Source organism: Amblyraja radiata, chromosome 32 (genome assembly GCF_010909765.2).
Source record: "Amblyraja radiata isolate CabotCenter1 chromosome 32, sAmbRad1.1.pri, whole genome shotgun sequence".
Taxonomy (NCBI): Eukaryota; Metazoa; Chordata; class Chondrichthyes; order Rajiformes; family Rajidae; genus Amblyraja; species Amblyraja radiata.
The window spans coordinates 19,747,762-19,769,513 of record NC_045987.1 but is presented as its reverse complement, the minus strand read 5'-3'; the positions used below and the strand labels follow the sequence as shown (position 1 = coordinate 19,769,513).

The following is a 21,752-nucleotide window of genomic DNA, read 5'->3' as shown; positions in this document are numbered from 1 at the left end:
TGTATATTTTATCCAATTAATGCTGAAATAAAAGAGGCAACAAATACAGCTTAGCTCGGTCAACAAGATTCGGACTTTGGCCTTACATTGTCCAGGTCCTTCCGGAGTGCAATCTTGCTGGTAACCAGCTCGTGAGCAAGGTCATCATTTTCCTGTTCCAGCCTCATATTGGCCTCCTGCAGACGTCTGTTCTCACGCTGGGGAAAAGCAGAAACACTTAATCTCTAGATCATCACCTTCAGACCAGGATACATCTCTCCAAACTGAACTTTAAGGCTTTGAACTTAAATGAAAATGGATACATTTTTAACAGCCATCATTTTTTTATTAATTTCATGTGAAAGGACAAATAGATTTGTAGACTAAATATTCAAGCTTCAGCAGATAGGCTTTAAGGTATCAATCATAGGAGAAACATCCAAATAAAAAGTGATAACGTTACAACCTATTTTGTGTAGAGGTTGGGTTTAATGTGTCTGGAATACTGTCGTTTCCATTAATCAATGCAATTTACAAGAAAAATAAATGAATACTAACTCTGGGGGACAGAAAGAGAGCAGCGATATGTTTTAGTCCTTTGCTGCTGGGAAATTAATTGATTGGCAAAGTTAGATTTTTCATACAATTTACTCAGATCAGTTAAAAAGCATCTTTACTATTTTAGAATATTGGATGCGTTTGAATTCCAATATGCATGAAATAGCTGCAATTTATAAAATAGGAAATTGAACATTACAGCACTGGAACAGGCTCTTCAGCCCACAATTTCTGAGTCAAACATGATGCCAAGTTACACGAACCTACACTGCCTGCACATGATCCGTATCCCTCCATATGCCTTTCTAAAAGCCTTACAAATGGCATTTCATAACTGCCTCCACCACTACCCCCAGCAGTGAGCGCCACCCATCACTCTAAAAACACTTGCCCTCCCATCTCCTGTAAACTTTGGCCTTCTTGCCCTAAAACAATGCCCTCTAGTCTTTGACATTTCCACCCTGGGGGAAGGGGGTTCTGACAGCCTATTCTATCGATGCGTCCTATATAATTTTATATACTCCCCTCAAACTCTGCCACTCCAGAGAAAACAGTCAAGTTTGTCCAAACCCTTTCACAATGTTTCTGTAATTGGTGTTAACAAACATTGGACATTTGTGGAGGAAGGGATATGATGTAAATCACATTCAACGCACATCCTCATAAACACTGGGCCTTTCAGTGACAGGCGAGAGATGTGACTGTCGGCAAGTGGTGTGACTGCTTCTAACAGCTCCGAATAGCCCAGTTCATTATTGGCAGCTGATGGGATGTGCGGCAGCACCCACATCAAGCACTTGCATTAATGTTAACCCAGCTCACGTAGAAATAGACAGCTGACAACACACATCAGGACTTTTAAAAAAACAAAATACCAGGTATACTTGAGTGTGCATGCGGAGAACTTCCTGCTCGGAGATAAATTGGCACAAAGGAAATTTTGAAAATTGAGAGGAAATTTTAATTGAAGTGTTCTTAGCAAATGTAGTGACAAATGCAGTCAAGCATGGATAGCAGGTGCCTGCGCGTCACTTATCAACTCCTACCTCATATCTTTCAACTGGGTCTTCCTGCTGTGCTTGTTGTTCCCGCAGTACCAAGTATTCCTTTTCGTATTTCTTAAGCTTTTTCTGATTGATCTGTCCATATAATCATTCACAAATTAAACACTTTATTAATGAGTGAATGGTATAATTGTCTTCACATCAGTGTAGTAAGGCACAGTTAAAGGACAAAAGCACACGTCTTCAGTAGAAGTAACAAGTTTACTTATAAACACCCACCCCTCCTCCGCCCCCACTTGCAAGCACGCTGTTGGTAGCTAGAGAAGAAATTGTATGAGCCCTTACTGAGATATATGAATTATTATTAGTAGAGCCAGGATGTTTTGGCGCTAAAAATCTCTGGAATAGGCAGGCAAAAAGGCATAATAAAATTACAAAAAAGGCACGAAAAAGGCATTTAGTGACAAAAAAAGCATAAATAGGCATTTATTTCCACCACCAAAATATGGTTAAAAATGATAACTATAAAGGTATACTACATTAAATGACCAAAGTTGCCTGGTTGCACATAACTACCAGCATTTGTTCACATTATCTGGTGTTAAACTATGCCATCTGTCAGACAGCATATGCTTCAGTTGTGAAAAACTTCTTTCTACCCCAGCTGAGGTCGCTGGTGCATACCCGAAACAAGCTACAGACTCTATATTCATGTTGATATCTTGTGCATAACAACTACCTTTGAGAACTTTAGCTATGTTTTATATTTCTTCAAGATCTTTGTTAGTTAAAATCACTCTCTCACATTTTCCTTGTATATCTTTACCTACATCGCCAGGAACTTTACGAATATCGTCAGTTACTTTGTTGAAAACCTGCAAGTTATTCACTAATGTTTCGCCATGTTTCTCAAGGGAAGTGATAGCTTGTGGGAAGTTTGCAAAATTGGAAGCAACAAACACAAGATCGCGGTGGAGGGACTTTTTCTGCATGATTTCACTGACGATGCTGACTGCAGCAGATTCTTCTTCTTCAAAACAGTTGACGATTTATTTTATCTTTTCAAAATTTGCAGCATAGTAGAGTACAGCAGAGAGCCATGTACCCCACCTAGTCAAAACGGGCTGAGGAGGTAGCGGAATCTCAGGTGCCATTTCCTTGAACAACTGCACACGTGACGGTGCTTTGAGGAAGATTTTCTTGACATTGGAAACTAGGCGATCGACATTTCGAAACAATCTACGTATGTGCTCGGCGATTCTATAGAGTCTGTGAGCTAAACATGTCAAATGCAACATTTTGGAGAATAAAACTTTAAGAGCACGAGCCGCTTTTTTCATGTACGGAGCTGCATCAGTCACAAACAGAAGAACATTCTCATGTTTTATACCTTCTGGCAATAGTTGAGCTGTTTGACTTCTCCAATACTTCCAATGTCAACAAATGCTACTTTGATGGTTGAACTGCCTCCAGTGTGCCAATGACCACATTGACAACATATCTCCCCACAGCATCGGTTGTCTCGTCTATTGAGATCCATATTTTGTTGCGTGCAACTTCATCTCTAATTTTCTGCACAACAATGTTGAAGTTGCTGTCAACATAATTTTTCGGTAATGATGACTCGCTCGGTATATGCTCCTCTGTGTATTTCTCTAAAAAACCTCTGAGAGATTTGTTTTTCAATTTCTACACTGGAATTCCAGCATCAATGAATACTTTGCACAGATCACTCGAAAACTCAGATTTGCGACTGGAGCCAGCAGTAAATGTTGTGAGGAGACAAGCTAGCGTATTTCCTACCTTCAATTTCTCTGCCGCCGACTTGTGTTTAGCTGTCTGTACATGCTGGGAGACGAAATATTTCTTCTCATGATTCACTGCTTTCTCACATGCTTTGCAAAACAGCCCACAGTTGTCTGTAGAGAATATATCATTCCCGTACACTCTCACCAAATCGTTCAGTTTTTTAAAAAGTGTTGACTTGCCTTTAGGCATTTTGACGCTTGCGGGGGTAGATCCTACAGGAGTGGGGATGCAGACCTCTACAGGCAGGCCAAGTACAAGCTGAGAAGACGAATCAGAGCTACCAAGGAAAGGTACTCTGAAAAGTTGATCTGAGCACTTGCTCAGTTACTCTGAGCAAGTGCTCAGCAAATGACTCTTCTTCAGTGTGGAAGGGCTTGTAAGAAATCACAAGCTACAAGAGGAAAACACCTTGCTCCTTGGACAATCATCAGCTGACCAACGACCTGAACGAGTTCTACTGCAGGTTTGATAAACAGAAACTTAACCCTGGTATCCCCTCCCCAACTGACACTTCGCACCTACTCACAGCCTGACTCCAGTTTGAAAAGACTGGACACTTCCCCACCTATTCCTCCCCAATCACCACTTCACACCTACTTCAAGTATGACTCCAGTTTGCAAAGACTGGACCCTTTCCCACGCACCCCTCTCCAATCACCACTTAACACCCACTTACAGCCGGGTTTCGCCCCGGTGGTGTAAATGTTCTTGTAAGTTACGTTAACACGGCAAAAAAAGGCTGATTTAGGCACTCAATCGTGAAAAAGGCATTATCTTCCTGAAATCATCAAAAAAGGCATGAAAAGGCACTTATGGCAAAATCCTGGCTCTATTGATTAGTGTTCATTCCATGCATGTTAAAGCAACATTACTTATTTCTTAGCTGATTGTTCACAAAAAGCATTGTGCACAGCAGGGGTAGTGATATAGAACTGGATTCATTTCCCAATATGCATCAAGTTAGTTACTGATCCAGCAATTTCTCACTCAGGAAGAATGGAAAATGAAACAAGGAATATTAGCCAGTTGACAGCTATCATCTGGAAAGCATTAGACATGTGTGCTTTTGACAGATACCTACATGAACATATTACTACAGGCTCACTGTAATTCCCTGCCCTAGTTGAGTTGTTGAAAACAATCAATCTAACAACTGGACTGTATTTCCGAGCCAGGAAGCTAAAGGTAGGGCCTTGTGCACCTACACATGTGCTGGTGTGTACAGCTGTTAAAATGCTTGCAAAACAAATAATGCATAAAAACTGTACAGATAACATATTCTTGATTCTAGTAATGAGACATATTAGAACTTCTTTAAAAACAAGGAAGGCATAAGAAAACATTTTGGTTGCAACGACTTACTAAGAAATCGCTTTACCACAGTGTTAAAGATAACATTTTGAATAATTACATTGTGTCTAGCATTATGATCAATTAAGATACTCACAATGAAAATGTGTAGGGTATATATTGAAGTGTGCCGAATTTATAATCTCAAGAGAATAGTTTAAAAGTGCACAATTTTTTCCCCTATATTTACCGGCTGTTTGTTTAATCTAGCATTGAAATTTATTTTTGATTCTATTAACATAACATGAAGTCTAAATATCAGTGCCAGAATAATTCAGTGTTTCACCTTGATTTGCATTACTGAACAGTTATATTCCCTGCCAAAGATAGAAGTCAATAAAAATCCTCTAAAAGCAAAATGTTTGCTTGATTTACCTTCATGCTGCAAGCCAACTCCATCAGCTTTTTAGCATTTTCCTCAGAGCGATATCTTTTAGGAAGTTGAACGCGGAAATATTTTAAGGCCCCTTCAAAGTCTGTTAACAGAAGATCATCCTTTGAGGTCTGTGGTAGAGATTGTAAAAGATTTTCGTGCTAAGTGAACAAGTTGGTGGAATTCACAATCCGTATTCAGTAAAATCTTGGCATATAAACTTCTCTGCTCATTGCTGACTGGGAGAGATTATGTTTGTGCAAATGCCCAGCTCAGATCGCCAGTCTCATTCTAATCAGATTTCTTTCAGTGAATCAGGCCATCCTCACGTGAACAGCAAAGCAGAGCACAATTATACAGAAAGAATACCAAACAGCCTTTCCTGGGGAGAGGCTCTCTCTGTCTGTATTACCCAGCGTAGTGTTGAGATCACACTCAAAGGGATTCTGAAAACAATCCAGCAAAAAATATCCAAAACTGCATTATTCCCAACTGTACACAAGTGAAAATTTGAAAAGTTTAGTCTGAAACAGCAAATGCATGTTACAACATGAACTCCTCCAGTTACAATCCAGCTCTTGTTCACGACCTTTGAAGGAAATAGCTGAACAGAGTTTCATACAGAACACATGAAAACATACCATTATAATGCTAATGAAGGACTATATCTGAAACAATATTTATGTAACAGCAATAAAATGCTAACAGTTTTGAAATAAGATAAAGTAATGTCTCAACCTTTGGTGGAGACAGTGCGAAAATGCTGACTTAATTTAACCCACAATAAATATGAATGAAAAGATACGTTTCCTACCTTCAATAAACCAAGTGCAACATTGAAGATCACACTTATACCCTTTAAAAAGAAAAGTTAAAAAGTTTAAGTAAACTAATGCAAGCAGATTCAGAACATTTTCAAATAGTACACATTTAAGCACACTAATGAGAATTATTAGCAACAAGTTAAAGTTTGACTGTGATATTTAATACTTTAAGTGCAATCGATTTGAAATTTCAGTGTTAGAGTGAATGTGTTTTTATTTTTGCTGCTGGAAGCTGGAGACTAACTGGTGAGAGGGGATTGGGACAATGGGATAGTGTCTCAGGACACTGCAGAGCCACAGCAACTATCTTGATAAGATGGCCTTTGGTTCAACAGCATTTCAATTTGCATCAGGGAGCATTTCACAGATCGGCATATTTAATATTACAGACAACAATACTTAGTAAATCCTAACAGATGCAAGCCAGGATGTCCAAAGGAGAGTATGTTCAAATGTTAATGTGTTTCTAGTTTGTTAAAATTGATTCCTTCAATTCTCAGGCCCTGAGCTTTTTGTGAACAAAACTTTGCTGAATTCTACACAAGGCATGATTAACATAATTTAACACATTCCCGATTGCCATTTTTGTGTCACGTTGCCTTAGGAGAGAAATAAAATTGGCTGTGAAACAGCTTCAAGATTATTAAATGTTTTCTTTTAACAATTTGGGTATTTGAAACAGACTCAATGCACAACTTCCTTCGTTCACTGGTTTAATCTGAACATCAATTGGACTATTCTTTAAAAAACAAAGTCACCAAGTTTACATTGGGAGCATAGCTAGTCTTTATTTTATATACGGTAATGACAGTGACCAACTCAATTACATCATAGAACTTCTCTGCACGGTATCTCTGATCCAAAGACAAGCTATTTCATATTGGTGTCAATTTGGAATAGTATTTGCACAATAATTCTCTCATTATTCATTTTCACGTACATTTTACCGAGGAACAGTAAAGGCAATACTCCCCATTGAGGTTCTGTTCTGCTGCAGTAACTAGCTCCGCAGGACACACCGTTTTTTAAATTCTGTTAACCTACTTATTGCAATCACTTCAATAACTTTGACTGGAATAACTCTTTTAATTTGCTTCTTTAATTCGTACTCGTGGCAAATCTTTACTGTCTGGGAGGGTTAACAGTGTTCCGTGCAACTCTGTTCATTGTGAGACACTGCACCTTAAATTATACAGGTTCTGGTTCAGTTTCTGTGACAATTATATACAAAATGTCCACAGTTCTCAAGGAGAAATAAGGATCCGTTCAAGTGAACGCTGACCTCGACTGAAATCACATTCATTGAATGTGCACAACAGATCTTGATTGAAATCTTTCTCGAACACCACCACAACATTGGGGAACCATGTAGTTATTTGAAAACATATGGAATTGGCTTAAGTGAATGGGGAAGCTATCAACAATTTAAAAAAAATATGCAAAGGTTTCAAATTACTTTTGTTTTAATAGCTAATTGGATAAGTAAGTCTTTCAATTGAATTTATCAAAAATGTCAAAGACCCATGAACCTTCGTTGAAATCAAAGCTCAGCTGAAACCTCAATATTTATAGACTGAATACAGTCCTGGCCAAAGTTAAAGTTTTCAAATACCATTCTAAATAGGGCAGCGCAGTGGAGCAGCGGGTAGAGCTGCTGTCTCACAGCGCCAGTGACCCGGGCTCAATCCTGACCTCGGGTACTGTCTGCGTGGAGTTTGCACGTTCTTCCTGTGAACTGGTTTCATTCCACATCCCAAAGACCGAAGAAAAGCGAGTCTGTAGGTCTGTAGGCCAATTGGCCACTGCAAATTGCTCCTAGTGTGTATGTGGTGGAGGCGGTAGTGGGATAACTTTCTTTTTATTTTTTAATTTTTTAGAGCACTTTAAAAACAACCACTGTTGCAACAAAGTGCTGTACATGACTAATCATAAACATAAAACAAAACAATAAAAACATTAAAAGACAGTAAAAACAATAAAAAACAATAATAGAAACACTAAAACAAGAGCAAAGTCTCATGCAGGGGCGAAAGCCAAGGAATAGAAAAGGATTTTAAGACTAGTTTTGAAACCAGTGTGAACCAGTGTGAACGGGTGATTGATGGTCAGCATGGACTCAGTGGACTGAAGGGCCTGTTTCCATGCTGTAGCTTTTAATCAATCAAGTACCTTGTACTCCCTATAATGAAATCTACCAAGATGTAATCAGAAGCTTGTTTCCCACATTGTCCTACAAACAGCACCACCATGTGGCTGAAGCTAGTATAACAATTTCCAGAAATGTCTTTAGTGTGTGGGAGGAAACCGAAGATATCAGAGAAAACCCACGCAGGTCACGGGGAGAATGTCCATAGAAACATAGAAAAATAGATGCGGGAATCGAGCCAGCACCGCCATTCAATATGATCATGGCTGATTTAAAATCAGTACCCCGTTCCTGCTTTTTCCCCCAAATCCCTCGATTCCTTTAGCCCAAAGAGCTAAATTCGGTACAGGCAGCACCCGTTATCAGAATTGAATCTGGGTCTCTGGTGCTGTAAGGCAGCAACTCTACCGCTGTGCCATCGTGCTGCCCTAATGAGGTCTTAATGATTCATGAAATATGGTGAGTCACAGTGCCACAGAACACCCAACCTCTAACCTGATCCTGCCACCACGGTACACACATTTTTAATGGCTTAACAAGTTAGACCTGTTCAAACATGTCCCTGAAAGTGACTGGATGGATCAACAAATTAATCACAACCAATTCAACCGATATGAGCGAATGTTTCATATGAAATGCCCAAAAGAACAAATAAGGTGCGTAACCTGTCATTATATGAGGAAGAGAGATCAAACAATAAGGAAATTAATTTAAATGCAAGAAATGTGTTCTCTCGAAGGAGCCCAAAAAAGTACTGCTGCGCACTCAGTCTTCATATTGAATTAATATTTCAGTGGAAACAAAGAACTGCATGCAGATGCTGGTTTATGAAAGGAAACAAATAAACTGACGGAGTAACTCAGCAGGTTGGGCAGCGCCTCTGGAGACATGGATAGGTGACGTTTTGGATCAGACATCCGAAGAAGGATCTTGATCTGAAACGTCAACTATCTATGTTCTCCTGAGATGCTGCCTGGCTTGCTGGGTTAATCCAGTACTTTGTGTCTTGGTATCTCAGTATCCAATTCTAACGCAACTGCAAAATACATTGCAAGGCTGATAATCCCAATAAAGGATACTAAATGTGTTTGTCAAAAGTTGCTGGAAGATTTAGCTCTCTTGCACTCCGACCTGTGGCCAGGTCAGATGCTGTACCTGGAGAGAATCAGCTGGAAGAACCTCGAGGGGTTCTACTTCTGCTCCTGCTTCTACTTTTAGAGCTGCTACCTCACAGCGCCAGAGGCCCAGGTACAATCCTGACCCCTGGTGCTGTCCGTGGGAAGCTTGCACGTTCTCCCTGTGACCGTGTAGGTTTCCTCCGAGTGCTCTGGTTTTCTCCCACATCCCAAAGATTTAAATGCAAGATAGGCCTCTATGAATTGTCCCTCGTGTGTAGGGACTGGAATTATATAGATTTCCATTGCTGTGTGGACTAGGAGGGCCAAATGGCCTGTTTTCACAATGTATCTTTCAATCAATCGATGCTACTTACATGATGAAAATTAAAATGTAGACAAATTGGTTTAGTTTAGAGATACAGCAGGGAAACAGGCCCTTCGGCCCACCGAGTCGACACTAACTATCGATCGAGGCCAATTAACATACAAAGCCACATGTCTTTGGAAAGTGGGGGGGAAATCGGAGCAACCAGAGGAAACATTAGATTACTAAAATGTCTGCGTGCAATCTGTGAAAAATTGATAAAACTCAGCCACTGAGGGAACTAAAGAACTAAAGAAATGTAGAGTGTGGTGACGTTCACACAGCTGTGTTGAAGCGACCAGGCCATGGCACTAGTGACTGACGGGTAGAGGGCTGGCATGGCAACAATGGGCTCAATGGCCTCCCCCTGTGCTAGAACCATTCTGATTCTATGGCAGTGTGCTTAGTTAGGCGCATCATAGCATCATATGCCAATGATTAAATTATTTTCCCTTAAAATAAATGACTTACCTCACAGAGTAGCAGATCAATGATGTGGAAGACCATGTAGAGTGGAAACTTTGCCGTAAATAGTGTAAGAAACCACTGGGAGGCGTACATGTGTGCTTCAAGACTGATATTTAGGAAGTGGTTGTACAAATCTGGAATGTACTCCTGCATATAAAGACAACAGTGACAGGACGGTGAAACACAGTTAAGACACATCCAGTAACAGCAACCATAGAGGAAAGCTCATTAATGAGATTACTTGTCCTTTGAAAACCACTTCGAACAATGTCAAGAATTTGCCTTTCTGTAATCTGTAAAAAAATACCTGGATAAAAGCCAATTTCAGGTTTTGTTGCCTGTTATGGGGGTTACAGTGTACAAGGTGGACTGTGCGATTTTGTATTTGTTTAAAATAAAAGGTAAGGTATCAACTTTACAATTCATCTCATCAGTGTTCTGTGACAGTTCCCTTTGTTAAAATCCATGGAGTATACTTGTAAAGTTCATGTGATAGGAGTAGAATGCGGCCATTCAGCCCATCAAGTCCACTCCGCCATTTAATCATGGCTGATCTATCTCTCCCACCTAACCCCATTCTCCTGCCTTCTCCCCATAACCTCGGACCCCTGTACTAATCAAGAATCTATCTATCTCTGCCTTAAAAATATCCACTGATTTGGCCTCCACAGCCTTCTGTGGCAAGAATTCCACAGATTCACCACCCTCTGACTAAAGAAATTCCTCTTCATTTCCTTCCTAAAAGAACATCCTTTATCTCTGGGGCTATGACCTCTGTTCCTAGACTCTTCCACCATTTGAAACATCCTCTCTACATCCACTCTATCTAAGCCTTTCAGTATTCTGTATGTTTCAATGAGCCCCCCCCTTCTAAACTCATTCTAAACTCCAACGTATAAAGGCCCAGTGCTGTCAAACAAACGCTCATCATATATTTTAAGGAGCCTTCGTTTAAATACAGAAAGATCCTCTGGACAAGGGGTAAACATGCAAACCCACAACACAGAAAAAAAAGATTCAGCTACACGCTGCCACCTTGTAAACTGGCATAATTATATCTCTATTGGAGTAGATAAAATCTCTAAGAATATCCTGTGTTTCATTTTAATTAATTCTAGAAATTTGCTCTGTGATTACAGATGGGTCGTGGAATAAATAACTAAGTAAAAAACCATTAACTGCTTAAAAAACTATTTTGAAATGAACATATACTGGTAAAAATAAGGAACTGCAGATACTGGTTTACACAAAAGGACACAAAGTGCTGGAGTGACTCAGAGAGTCAGGCAGCGTCTCTGGAGCAGATGATGTTTCTGGTCAGAACCCTTCTTTAGACCCTTCTTCAAACATATGCCTCTACCTCAATTAACGATCAGTTTCTGGTGTTACTGATGGGAGCCTGATCAGCTCCTTCCCGTGATGCTGGGAACCTAACAATCCATGGCTGAATGCTGGAATTGGGCAGACCTGGGTGGTACAGCTGCTCAGCGCTGGGATATAGGACTGCGTTTTCACACTGGCTGGCTTCATGAGCATGGACCATTGCTGGGGCCATGTGTTTGACAGAGCTCCTGAGTCCAGGTTTAAGAGGGAGTTCCTGGGCCTGCGGTGAGAGAACCTGGGTCCAGGGTTAAGAGAGTAGGAACCTGGACCCAGGCAGTCAGGGAAGCTGGACCCTACAATCTCACTCAACATCATATTTTAGACATGATGAGACTTATTGCATCTCCTCTCCTTTCAGTCCTGATGTAGTTTCAACCCGAAACACAAACTATTCCTTCCTCCCCAACAGACGCCACTCGACTCAGAGTTCCTCGGGCAGATTGTTTGTTAATTCCCCCCGATTGGTCTCCCCCAGACTGCAGCCTCGTGGAAGATAACAAACTCTGAGCAGAGCAGCCACATCACGGGAGACTGTGGCCTCCCTCACCTCCAACAAGAGGGGATGAGACGTCGGTTCCCAGAGAGTCCAACAACACACAAAATGGATGCAGTCTCACCGTGCTGATCACAGCGCAGTCCTGAACTACATGGTTCAGCGATGAACGGCTATAACCACTCACCTAACTATTGCCCCACAGGCAGCCTCTAAGCTGTAGGGAAAATCATTGCTGAAGGAGCACCAAGGGCCCTGGCACAGGAGCACACAGCCCACGCTGCAAAATAACACAGCAGTACCTTCCTCTGTGTTTGGACTGGAGTAACTAGAGCATTATAATTCATTGGAACAGTAACGCACAGCAGTGTACCAATGCATCCCTTGTGTGCCTGGAAATATTCTGGTGTATTTTTCACTCGGCAGGTCCACTGCTCCCAGAAAGGTGTGTGGGCACAAGATACATAAATTACATCCTAAGTTTCTATAATTGATGCGCTATAAACTCCAGGCCACGAATGACTTTCTTTGCAAATCTTCGGCTGTGGGTGTTCAGCCTGAACACATTCAAAAATCTTTAGGGTTTTATGGACATGAAGGTAATTTAGGGATTGGTTCAGGCACAGGAGCAGAGACTGGATGAGCTGTGATCTCTCTGAAATGTGGATGAGATGAGAGAGCCGTTGGCACACACTGTCTATACTCTCTCAGCAGTGCGCCCGTTTACTGATCAATAACCTGCTGGGAAATGAACTTATCGGTGAACGACAAGAATAGCAATAATGCTCTCAGGTGGTTCCTAATTATACACAGTTTAACAACTGCCCTTTAATCTTAACTTTGCACTCAATATCAATAGATAATAGACAATAGACAATAGGTGCAGGAGTAGGCCATTCGGCCCTTCGAGCCAGCACCGCCATTCAATGTGATCATGGCTGATCATCCCTAATCTGTATCCCGTTCCTGCCTTCTCCCCATATCCCCTGTCTCCGCTATTTTTAAGAGCCCAATCTTGCTCTCTTTTGAAAGCATCCAGAGAACCTGCCTCCACCGCCCTCTGAGGCAGAGAATTCCACACTCACCACTCTCTGTGAGAAAAGGTGTTTCCTCGTCTCCGTTCTAAATGGCTTACTCCTTATTCTTAAACTGTGGCCCCTGGTTCTAGACTCCCCCAACACCGGGAACATGTTCCCTGCCTCTAGCGTGTCCAAACCCTTAACAATCTTATATGTTTAAATGAGATACCCTCTCATCCTTCTAAACTCCAGTGTACAAGTCCAGCTTCTCCATTCTCTATATCGAAGTATAGTTTTGGAACAGAGTAAGTGCATTTAATTAAACCGCCTATGAAGATAATGAAGATATCCTACTTGATACAGATATTTAAATGGTGACAAGAAAAAAATCATGGTAAAAGCTACAGCTCAAATAAATGGAAAATCTGCATGAAGGCACATAGTGCTGGAGGAGCTCAGCGGGTCAGGCAGCATCTTCTGGTTGGGTTGCCATTTCGGGTTGGGACACTTCTTCAGACTTTAGAACGCCTGTCCATTCCCTTCACAGATGCTGCCTGACTAGGAGTTCTACCAGCACTGTGTGTCTCGGTCAAATCAACTTATACATTGAATGAATCAAACAATTGCACAGCACCACTTAAATCATGCTTTAGAAAGTGGTACGGAAAGTCATGCAAAAAATAAACAAATTATACGGAATAGAGACAAAATTAATCAATATAACATGCCTATTTGCAAATTTTTATTCTAATTTTTTTATTGCATATGATGCCATGAAGATAAAATTATGGAAAAGCTGATTCAATTATAATGCTTGTGAGATCCTATAATTTAAGTAAAGCAATGCCAAGGATGAATTTGAAAGGAACACCTTTTTTCTAGACTCGACTGAACGGATGATGCATGGATTTTCTTTTAAAATATTTCTGGAATAGAACCGTCGAGAGGCCACAGTCTAACAACAGGTCAATGAGCTGGAACAATAATTCTGCTTGTCCCTCCACAGCTTTTGCCTGGTCTGTTGAGAGTTATCAGCAATTTTTCTTTTCTCCTTTTCCAAGTACATATTTGCATCTTAGCCTACTTTTATACTGCACAACATGCGAGGAATATAATAGGAAGATAGACGTTTCACAAGATACTTCCACGAAAGTTCCAATTATTAGTATTTTACTAAATTAGTGTGCCCAGCTTTGCCTTTTCAAAGTTCCACATTGTTCTGAATTTATTATGATGCCAGTGATGCAAATAGAGTTAGAGTCATAGAGTGATAGTGTGGAAACAGGCCCTTCGGCCCAACTTGCCCACACCGGCTAACAATGTCCCAGCTACACTTGTCCCACTCGCCTGCGCTTGGTCCATATGCCTCCAAACCTGTCCTATCCATGGATCTGCCTAATTGTTTCTTAATCAATGGGATAGTCCCAGCCTCAACTACCTCATCTGGCAACTTGTTCCATACACGCACCACCCTCTGTGTGAAAAAGTTACCCCTCGGATTCCTATTAAATCTTTTCCTTTGTCCTATATCCTCTGTCCTCTGACCTATGTCCTCTGGTCCTCGATTCCCCTACTCTGGGCAAGAGACTCTGTGCATCTACCCAATTTATTCCTCTCATGATTTTGTACACTTCATCCTCCTGCACTCCATGGAATAAAGACCCAGCCTACTCAACCTCTGGCTCAAAGTCCTGGCAACATCCTCGTAAATCTTTTCTGAACCCTTTCAAGCTTGACAATATCTTTCCTATAACATGGTGCCCAGAACGGAACATAATATTCTAAATGCTGTCTCACCAACGTCTTATACGACTGCAACATGACCTCCCAACTTCTATACTCAATACTCTGACTGTGCCAAAAGTCTTTTTGACCGCCTTATCTACCTGCGACTCCACCTTCAAGGAACCTGTACTCCTAGATCCCTCTGCTCTACAACACTACCCAGAGGCCTATCATTTACTGTGTAGGTCCTGCCCTTGTTCGACGTCCCAAATTGCAACACCTCACACTTCTCTGTATTAAACTCCATCAACCATTCCTCTGCCCATGCATCATTCCCCAACAAGTCTATCACCATTATCAGAACAATCCCCCATTTTCTGGACAGGATAATGATCCAATTTCTTACCTGCATCAGCCTTTCCAACTGATAGAATTTGCAATGCAAGTCTTCAAAATTTTGTTTAAAAAGTTCCCTGAGTCCATAATCAAACATGATTTTGACAAGAACACTAAATGCTTGCTCTTCCGGCATCTGAAATGACACATTGAAAATATCTCATTAATTTCAAGTGCATAAGAAGTCTGAGCAACATAACAAATGCAGTCATTGGCAAATATCGCTGCCAACTACAGAAAATTGCTAGGAGCTGTCCTGGACTTCTCAGTCCTGCCTGCTCCCTTTCAATGGATATTAGGCTGTTGTTTTTGTAAGACAACTGTTATGATGACAACTTCTATTTACATTATACTTTGGCAACCATGTTCAGCCAGAGGTGCCAAATAGAGGATACATCTTGGCTTCCTTCTGAGATCCTCACCATCACAGAAGCCAGTCTGCTGCCGATTCGATTCCCTACTGATGATATCAAGAAATGGCTGAGAGGCCTTCAAACAGCAAAGGCCTGGGGTCCAGGTAACATCCCAAAACATATCTCACCTTCAGAAACCATCCGGCCTTATCACCATCTAGAAGGCACGTCAGGAGTGTGATAGAATAGCCTCCATGGCGCTGCCTGAATGAGTACAGCACCATCAACTCTCAAAATGCTCGTCACCATCCACGTCAATTGAGTCTGTTTAACTGGCATCGCACCATCCTAAATATCGCTCCCCTATATTTGGGCTCACAAGGCGTACCCGAGCCTGAGCCTGGAGAGGGTTCCTGTGATGTCGATACATCCTGCCTGGTTCCTGTACCAAAGAGGACCTGCTCCAGCTCCTCCAATTACTACAGACCGGTGACACTGACTTCACACATCATGAGGTCCCTGGAGAGGCTGGTGCTCACTCACCTGCGACCCCTGGTTAAACCATACCTGGACCTCCAGCAGTTCACTTTCCAAACAAAGATGGGGGTTGAGGACACCATCATCCACCTGCTCCATCGTTCCTATGCTCACTTGGATAAGCCTGGAATCACTGTGGGAGTCATGATTTTTGACTTCTCCAGGGCTTTTAACACAATCCGGCCTGCACTGCTAGGGAGCAAACTGACGAAGATGCAGGTGGATGCTTCATTGGTGTTCTGGGTCACCAACTATCTGACTAGACGACCACAATATGTCAGGCTACAGAACTGTGTCTCGGACATGATAATGAGCAACACAGGGGCCCCACAGGGGAGGGTCCTCTCTTCCTTCCTGTTCACCATCTACACCTCGGACATCAAATATAACTCGGACTCCTGTCACCTGCAGAAGTTTTCAGATGTCTCTGCAAATGTAGGCTGCATCAGTGAGGGGAGGAAAGCTGAATACAGAGGTGTTGTCAATTACTTTGTTGAGTGGTGTGGGCTGCATCACCTGCAGCTCAACACTGACAAGACTAAGGAATTAGTGGTGGACTTTAGGAGGAGAGGAACACCCCTGTCCCCTGTCTCCATCAATGGTGTAGCTGTGCAGTTTACCAGGGAGTACAAATACCTTGGAGTGTACCTGGTCAGTAAACTGGACTGGTCCAGGAGCATCAAGACCCTGTACAAGAGACAGAGCCGGCTGCATTTTTTGAGAAGACTCTGCTCCTTCAATGTCTGCAGTAAGATGCTGCAGGTATTTTACCAATCGGTTGTAGCCAGTGCCATCTACTTTGCTGTCATGTGCTGGGGCTGCAGGGCGAAGGCTGCGAATGGCAATAGGATTAACAAACTAATCAAGAAGGCTGGCTCCACCCTGGGGGCAGAGTTGTATTCATGGGAGGTGGTCTTGGAGGGGAGGATGCTCCTCAAATTGTAGAGCATCTTGGGCAATACAGCTCACCCCCTCCATGACACACTGGTCAACATGACGAGTACCTTCAGCAACAGATTGGTTCCACCAAGATGCAGCACAGAACGCCACAGGAGATCCTTCCCTGTGGCTATCAAACTGCACAACTCCTCCCCCTTCTGTGGTGGGGTAGACCGATTCCCTCCCCCCACCCCAATCTTTGCACATCCCCAATCCTTTCCACTCTTCACTTTAATTTCAAGTTTCATGTATTTTGTGCTTTTATGACTGTTGGCAGATCAATTTCCCCCCTGGGATAAATAAAGTTCTATCGTATGGTATTATCCACAAAATGCACTACAGTTACATGCCCAGGTACGCTGGTAATACCTCCCAAACTTGTAGACTTTACCAAGGACCAGCATCACCGGCAGAATCACTTCCAAGTCACACACCATGCTGACTTAGAAAGATATCACCAGTCCTTCACTATTGCTACATCTTAATCCTGGAACTCCTGCTTCTGTCACACATTCAGAATGCTTGTCCGCATTCTATCCTTCACATCCTACCATACACGAGTACAATAGATCCTCTTCTGGAAGAGCATGCAGAGTCGCCATGTTCCATCGCCATCTCAAAACCTCCACGCCTCCTTAAAATCCGATCTAGGCCTGAACTGGATCAACGAAGTAGGGGTGGGCCTGGCCCAGCGCGATGCCGTCGTCTCCTTCCACCGCCGCTCCGCGCTGCTGCAGGGCCTCCCGCGGCCACCTCCACCAACACCACCGCCCGCGACCACCGCAAACAGGCTATTCATCACCTCCAACAGCAGCTCTCCTGCTTTTGCGCGCCAACTTCGGCATGTTCTGCTTCCCGCGTCGATCTTTCGAGCACTTTCTGTTTGCAGACAGCACAGCTGCCGACTTTCCCCTTCACCTTCCACCACCACCTCCTCAGACTGTAGCGGCTGAAGACAATAGCTCACCACCACCTTCTCAAGGACAATATATATGCTGGCCTTGCCATCCCGATTCTGAATATGGCCATAAAAAAAAACTTCCAAGGATTTCACTGATACTTATCGAACTGAAATTAATGCTTAGCCACATTACAGATTGGACAGCTGAAATTAACATCTTAGGGGGAGAACAAGGGGATTTGAGGGGATAAATTCCAAGCTAACATCCTTGGTATCTGAAAGCTAAGCTGCTCCTGGACTGCGGATAATCAGGAAGCCAGAACTTGAAAGTGTAAATATTGTAGAGGGCTACAGGATTGTAGAAGTTTACACAGAGGGGGGACAAGACCAAAGAGGAGGTTGGAGATACTAGACTTGAAAGCACCATTGTGAATTTTAAAACAGGAAAGTGATGATATCCAGGGCCACGGGTTAATAGAGATCATGTGCGAGGGGAGGGGATGGTGCAGTGTTTCGTGCAAACCTCAATATAATGGAGAATACAATAACATAGGTAGATCAGACATGCATCAGAAAAGTTGATCATGGACTCGGGCTGCACCAGTTGAGTTGAGGTGGGAGTGCATTTAATTAAGTTGGAGACAGTCTCTGGCCATCAAATTTAAGTCTTGATTCTAGTATAGAAACTCATGAGTTCAGCTTGTTCATTTTAGCCTAATAGGAATGGGCATGAATAAGTACGTCGAACAACTTATAAAGGGGAAATGTATCTGTTCCAAGAAGGAAGCTCAGTGAAATGTTCCGTCCTGCCAACTTGAACTTCATAACAACTTTGCTGACATTTGCTGACAGTGATCGCAGATATCTCCCATAACATAGAACAGCCCCGAAGTGAAACTTTGTTCCTTCGGCCATGGAAATGAAACTTGCACCTGGGTTTCCCCATAGGACATTTGTGTAGGACAACCTAAAGCAAAGACTGTGTCTAGGGACCAGGTCAGTCTTTAGAGATATAGTGTGGAATCAGGCCCTTCGACCCACCGGGTCCATCGACCAGCAATCACCCCATACACTAACCAATACACATTAGGGACAATTTTATAACCTACAAATCGGCACGCCTTTGGAGTATCGGAGAAAACCAGAGCACCCTGAGAAAACCAACGCAGTCATAGGTAGAGTGTACAAACCCTGTATGGACAGCACCCGTAGTCAGGAGCGAACCCGGGTCACTAGCACTAAGGCAGCAGCTCCACTATGCCGCCCATGCAGCCCTTCATCCTTCCAGACAAGGGAAATCTCCGATGAGAATGGGGATGTTAAGTGGACATTGAAAGGGAATAAAGAGTGACCAGTATGAAAAATATCTACCATGATATCGCAATAAAAGTAAAATCTACCAAGATGGAACTGTGTGATTTGAAGACAAAGTTCTACACTGCGGTTGACAGAGAATGCGTATACAGATTTAAACAAATTTGCTGTTAAAATTTCCAAATTAACTCTTCACTTAATTATCATCAAAAGACCTTTATTCTGTCCATTAAATGTAATAAATAGGGAACAAGAGAGAATAAAACGGATAACAACAGAGCTGGTTAGACATCTAAAACTTCAACAACAGGTAAATGGGATTACTGTGGACCCAGCAGACGATAGGATTCAACTCTAAATTGAGGATTTTTGCAAATACCAACATAAAAAAAAACTTTTAAACAGTGTACAGTAAAGTCCCCTTTAAATCCCTGTGCTTTGCAAATTTGCACAATATGTTTGCAAAACATTTATCTTCTAATACAGAACTGTGCATTGAATAGGCAATATCATAAACTGCTTTGAAATGTTTTGTATTCGTAAGTATTTGGCAACCATTTAAACCAAAACTTTTCATAGAATTTAGAAAAGATCATGCAATAGCAAAATATATCAGCCCATGTCAACCTATAATTTGAACTCCATTGAAAGTTCCCAACAATTGGATTGGTACTTACATGCAGGAGAAGCACGGCAGCAAGAAACGATTGGCCTTGACAGTAACCGATCTCTTCATCGTACACTGAATAGGCCTGAATAAACACAAAGGTCAACTTTAGAGTATTCCGTGACATTTACCATGCAACATCTGTACAAAACATACCACCTGAAAAGAAAACTCATTCATGGTTACATCAGATTTCGGAAAATCGAACGACGTTTGACAAATCCTTTCCTGCCAGGTCCTGTAGTTATGACACAAGAAAAATACACATCTTGTTTTTACTAAAATATGGGTGAGTTATTACAATGGAAAATTTATCAAAGGTTTCCTTGCTTTCCAGTGAGGGAACTCATCAAATTAAGGAGCCATGTTTGCAAGTCAGAGATTCTCGTCTGACAACTGGCCTGACACCCGCTCTCAGACACCTCCTCGTACCTACCCCTTGACCATGACTCCATAGACGAAAATCCAGACAGTTCCTGATCTCCTCACCTCTGGCGATCTCCCCACCAACGCCTCCAAACTCATCGTTCCCCAGCCCGCTTCTATACCAAGTCTGAAGGGGCCCCGACCCGAAAAGTCACCTATCAATGTTCTCCAGCCTGACTTGCTGAGTCAATCCAGCACTCCGTGTACTTTTTTAGTAAACTAGCATCTGCAGTTCCTTGTTTCTACATCAGGCGTTCTGGTTTGTTAAACCTTTCAATAAAAATACCCTGCGGTTCCTAAACACAGTGTTGGAAAGAATGCATTCCCTCCTCACTCACTTCCATTCAAATCCCTCTCACCCACCACCACTTTGGCCCACAATGTCTGTGCCGAATATGATGCCAGGTTAAACTAATCCAATCAGCCTGCACGTTATCCATGTCCCTCCATTCCTTGCATTTCCATGTGCCTTTCTAAAGGTCTCTTCAATACCACTATTGTATCTGCCTCCATCACCACCTCTGGCAGCACGTTCCAGGCACTCACCAGTCTGGGTAAAAAAAAAATGCCACACACATCGCCTCTCTCACCATAAAACTATGCACTTTAGTCTTGGACATCTCTACCCTGACTAAAAAAAAGTCCTGACTGTCCATCCTATTTAAGCCTATGATCATTTATTTTTATTTTTTTTTAAAATCGAAGCCCCAGAGAAAATAATCCACGTTTGTCCAAACTCTCCTCATTGCGAAGACCTTCCAATCCAGGCCACATTCTGATGAAACTTTATTGCGATCAGGATGAATTTCGGACAACTACATCACAGACAATTTATTGCTTAATGTCAGTTGTAATAACACTAAGAAAGACTGCAGACCTCTCGCAGTCTGTGCAAGGCACATTCCTAGCTAACCAAGGTGTATTAGATCATTCCATGTATGGCTTGTTAAGAAAATCATGCAGAGGTCAGACTATTGCTGCAACACCTCCTGGAGACTTCATCCAACTCCCTCAACCAGTTAATTCTACTGAAAGCCAATTTTGTTTTGTTGGTTACATGCAAGTGATTAGTAAAGGGTCAGAAAGTAGTGAGGAGGGTGCAGAGATTTCCGAGGAGGACATCAAAAAATCCAAGCATATTCAAGATGGCACAGCTGGTAGAGCTGCAGCCTCGCAGCGCCAGAAACCTCTGTTCAATCCCAACGTTGGGTGCTATCTGTGTGGAGTTTGCATGTTTTCCATGTGGCTGCATAGTTTTCCTCCAGGTGCTCTGTTTTCATCCCACATCCACAAGATGTGCGGGTTTGCAGATTAATTGGACTGTGACTTGCCCTAATGTGTAGGGAGCGCATAACATGGGATAACGTGGGGTAACATTGAATTAGTGTGAACAGGTCAATGGTTGTCATGAACTTGGTGGGCCAAAGGGTCTGTTTCCATCAATCAATGTGCTTTAACAGGAATACACAAGCTCTCCTTTTTTTGACAGAAGGCCATTATAGGTCAAGGACCTGATGGGACTTTGATAAACCTGATGCAGAAGACATGTTTTCATTTGGGGAAGAACTTTATCAGATATCATCAATGTAAGATGGCCAAATAAATA

At 42.2% G+C, this 21,752-nt stretch overlaps 1 protein-coding gene across 12 annotated transcripts in view; it reads right to left on the bottom strand.

The window, feature by feature from the left end:
- The window catches only part of rabgap1 (RAB GTPase activating protein 1), a 158,455-nt gene that overhangs the window by 18,890 nt on the left and 117,813 nt on the right, over positions 1–21,752 (bottom strand). For all 12 annotated transcript variants that reach the window (XM_033048838.1, XM_033048840.1, XM_033048835.1 and 9 more), the window contains 7 exons: positions 19,731–19,805; positions 15,020–15,145; positions 9,997–10,140; positions 5,888–5,929; positions 5,076–5,204; positions 1,584–1,676; positions 87–197 (listed from right to left, as the gene is read on the bottom strand). In XM_033048838.1, the coding sequence (XP_032904729.1) occupies positions 87–197; positions 1,584–1,676; positions 5,076–5,204; positions 5,888–5,929; positions 9,997–10,140; positions 15,020–15,145; positions 19,731–19,805 (720 nt within the window). The remainder of the gene's footprint in view (positions 1–86; positions 198–1,583; positions 1,677–5,075; positions 5,205–5,887; positions 5,930–9,996; positions 10,141–15,019; positions 15,146–19,730; positions 19,806–21,752) is intronic.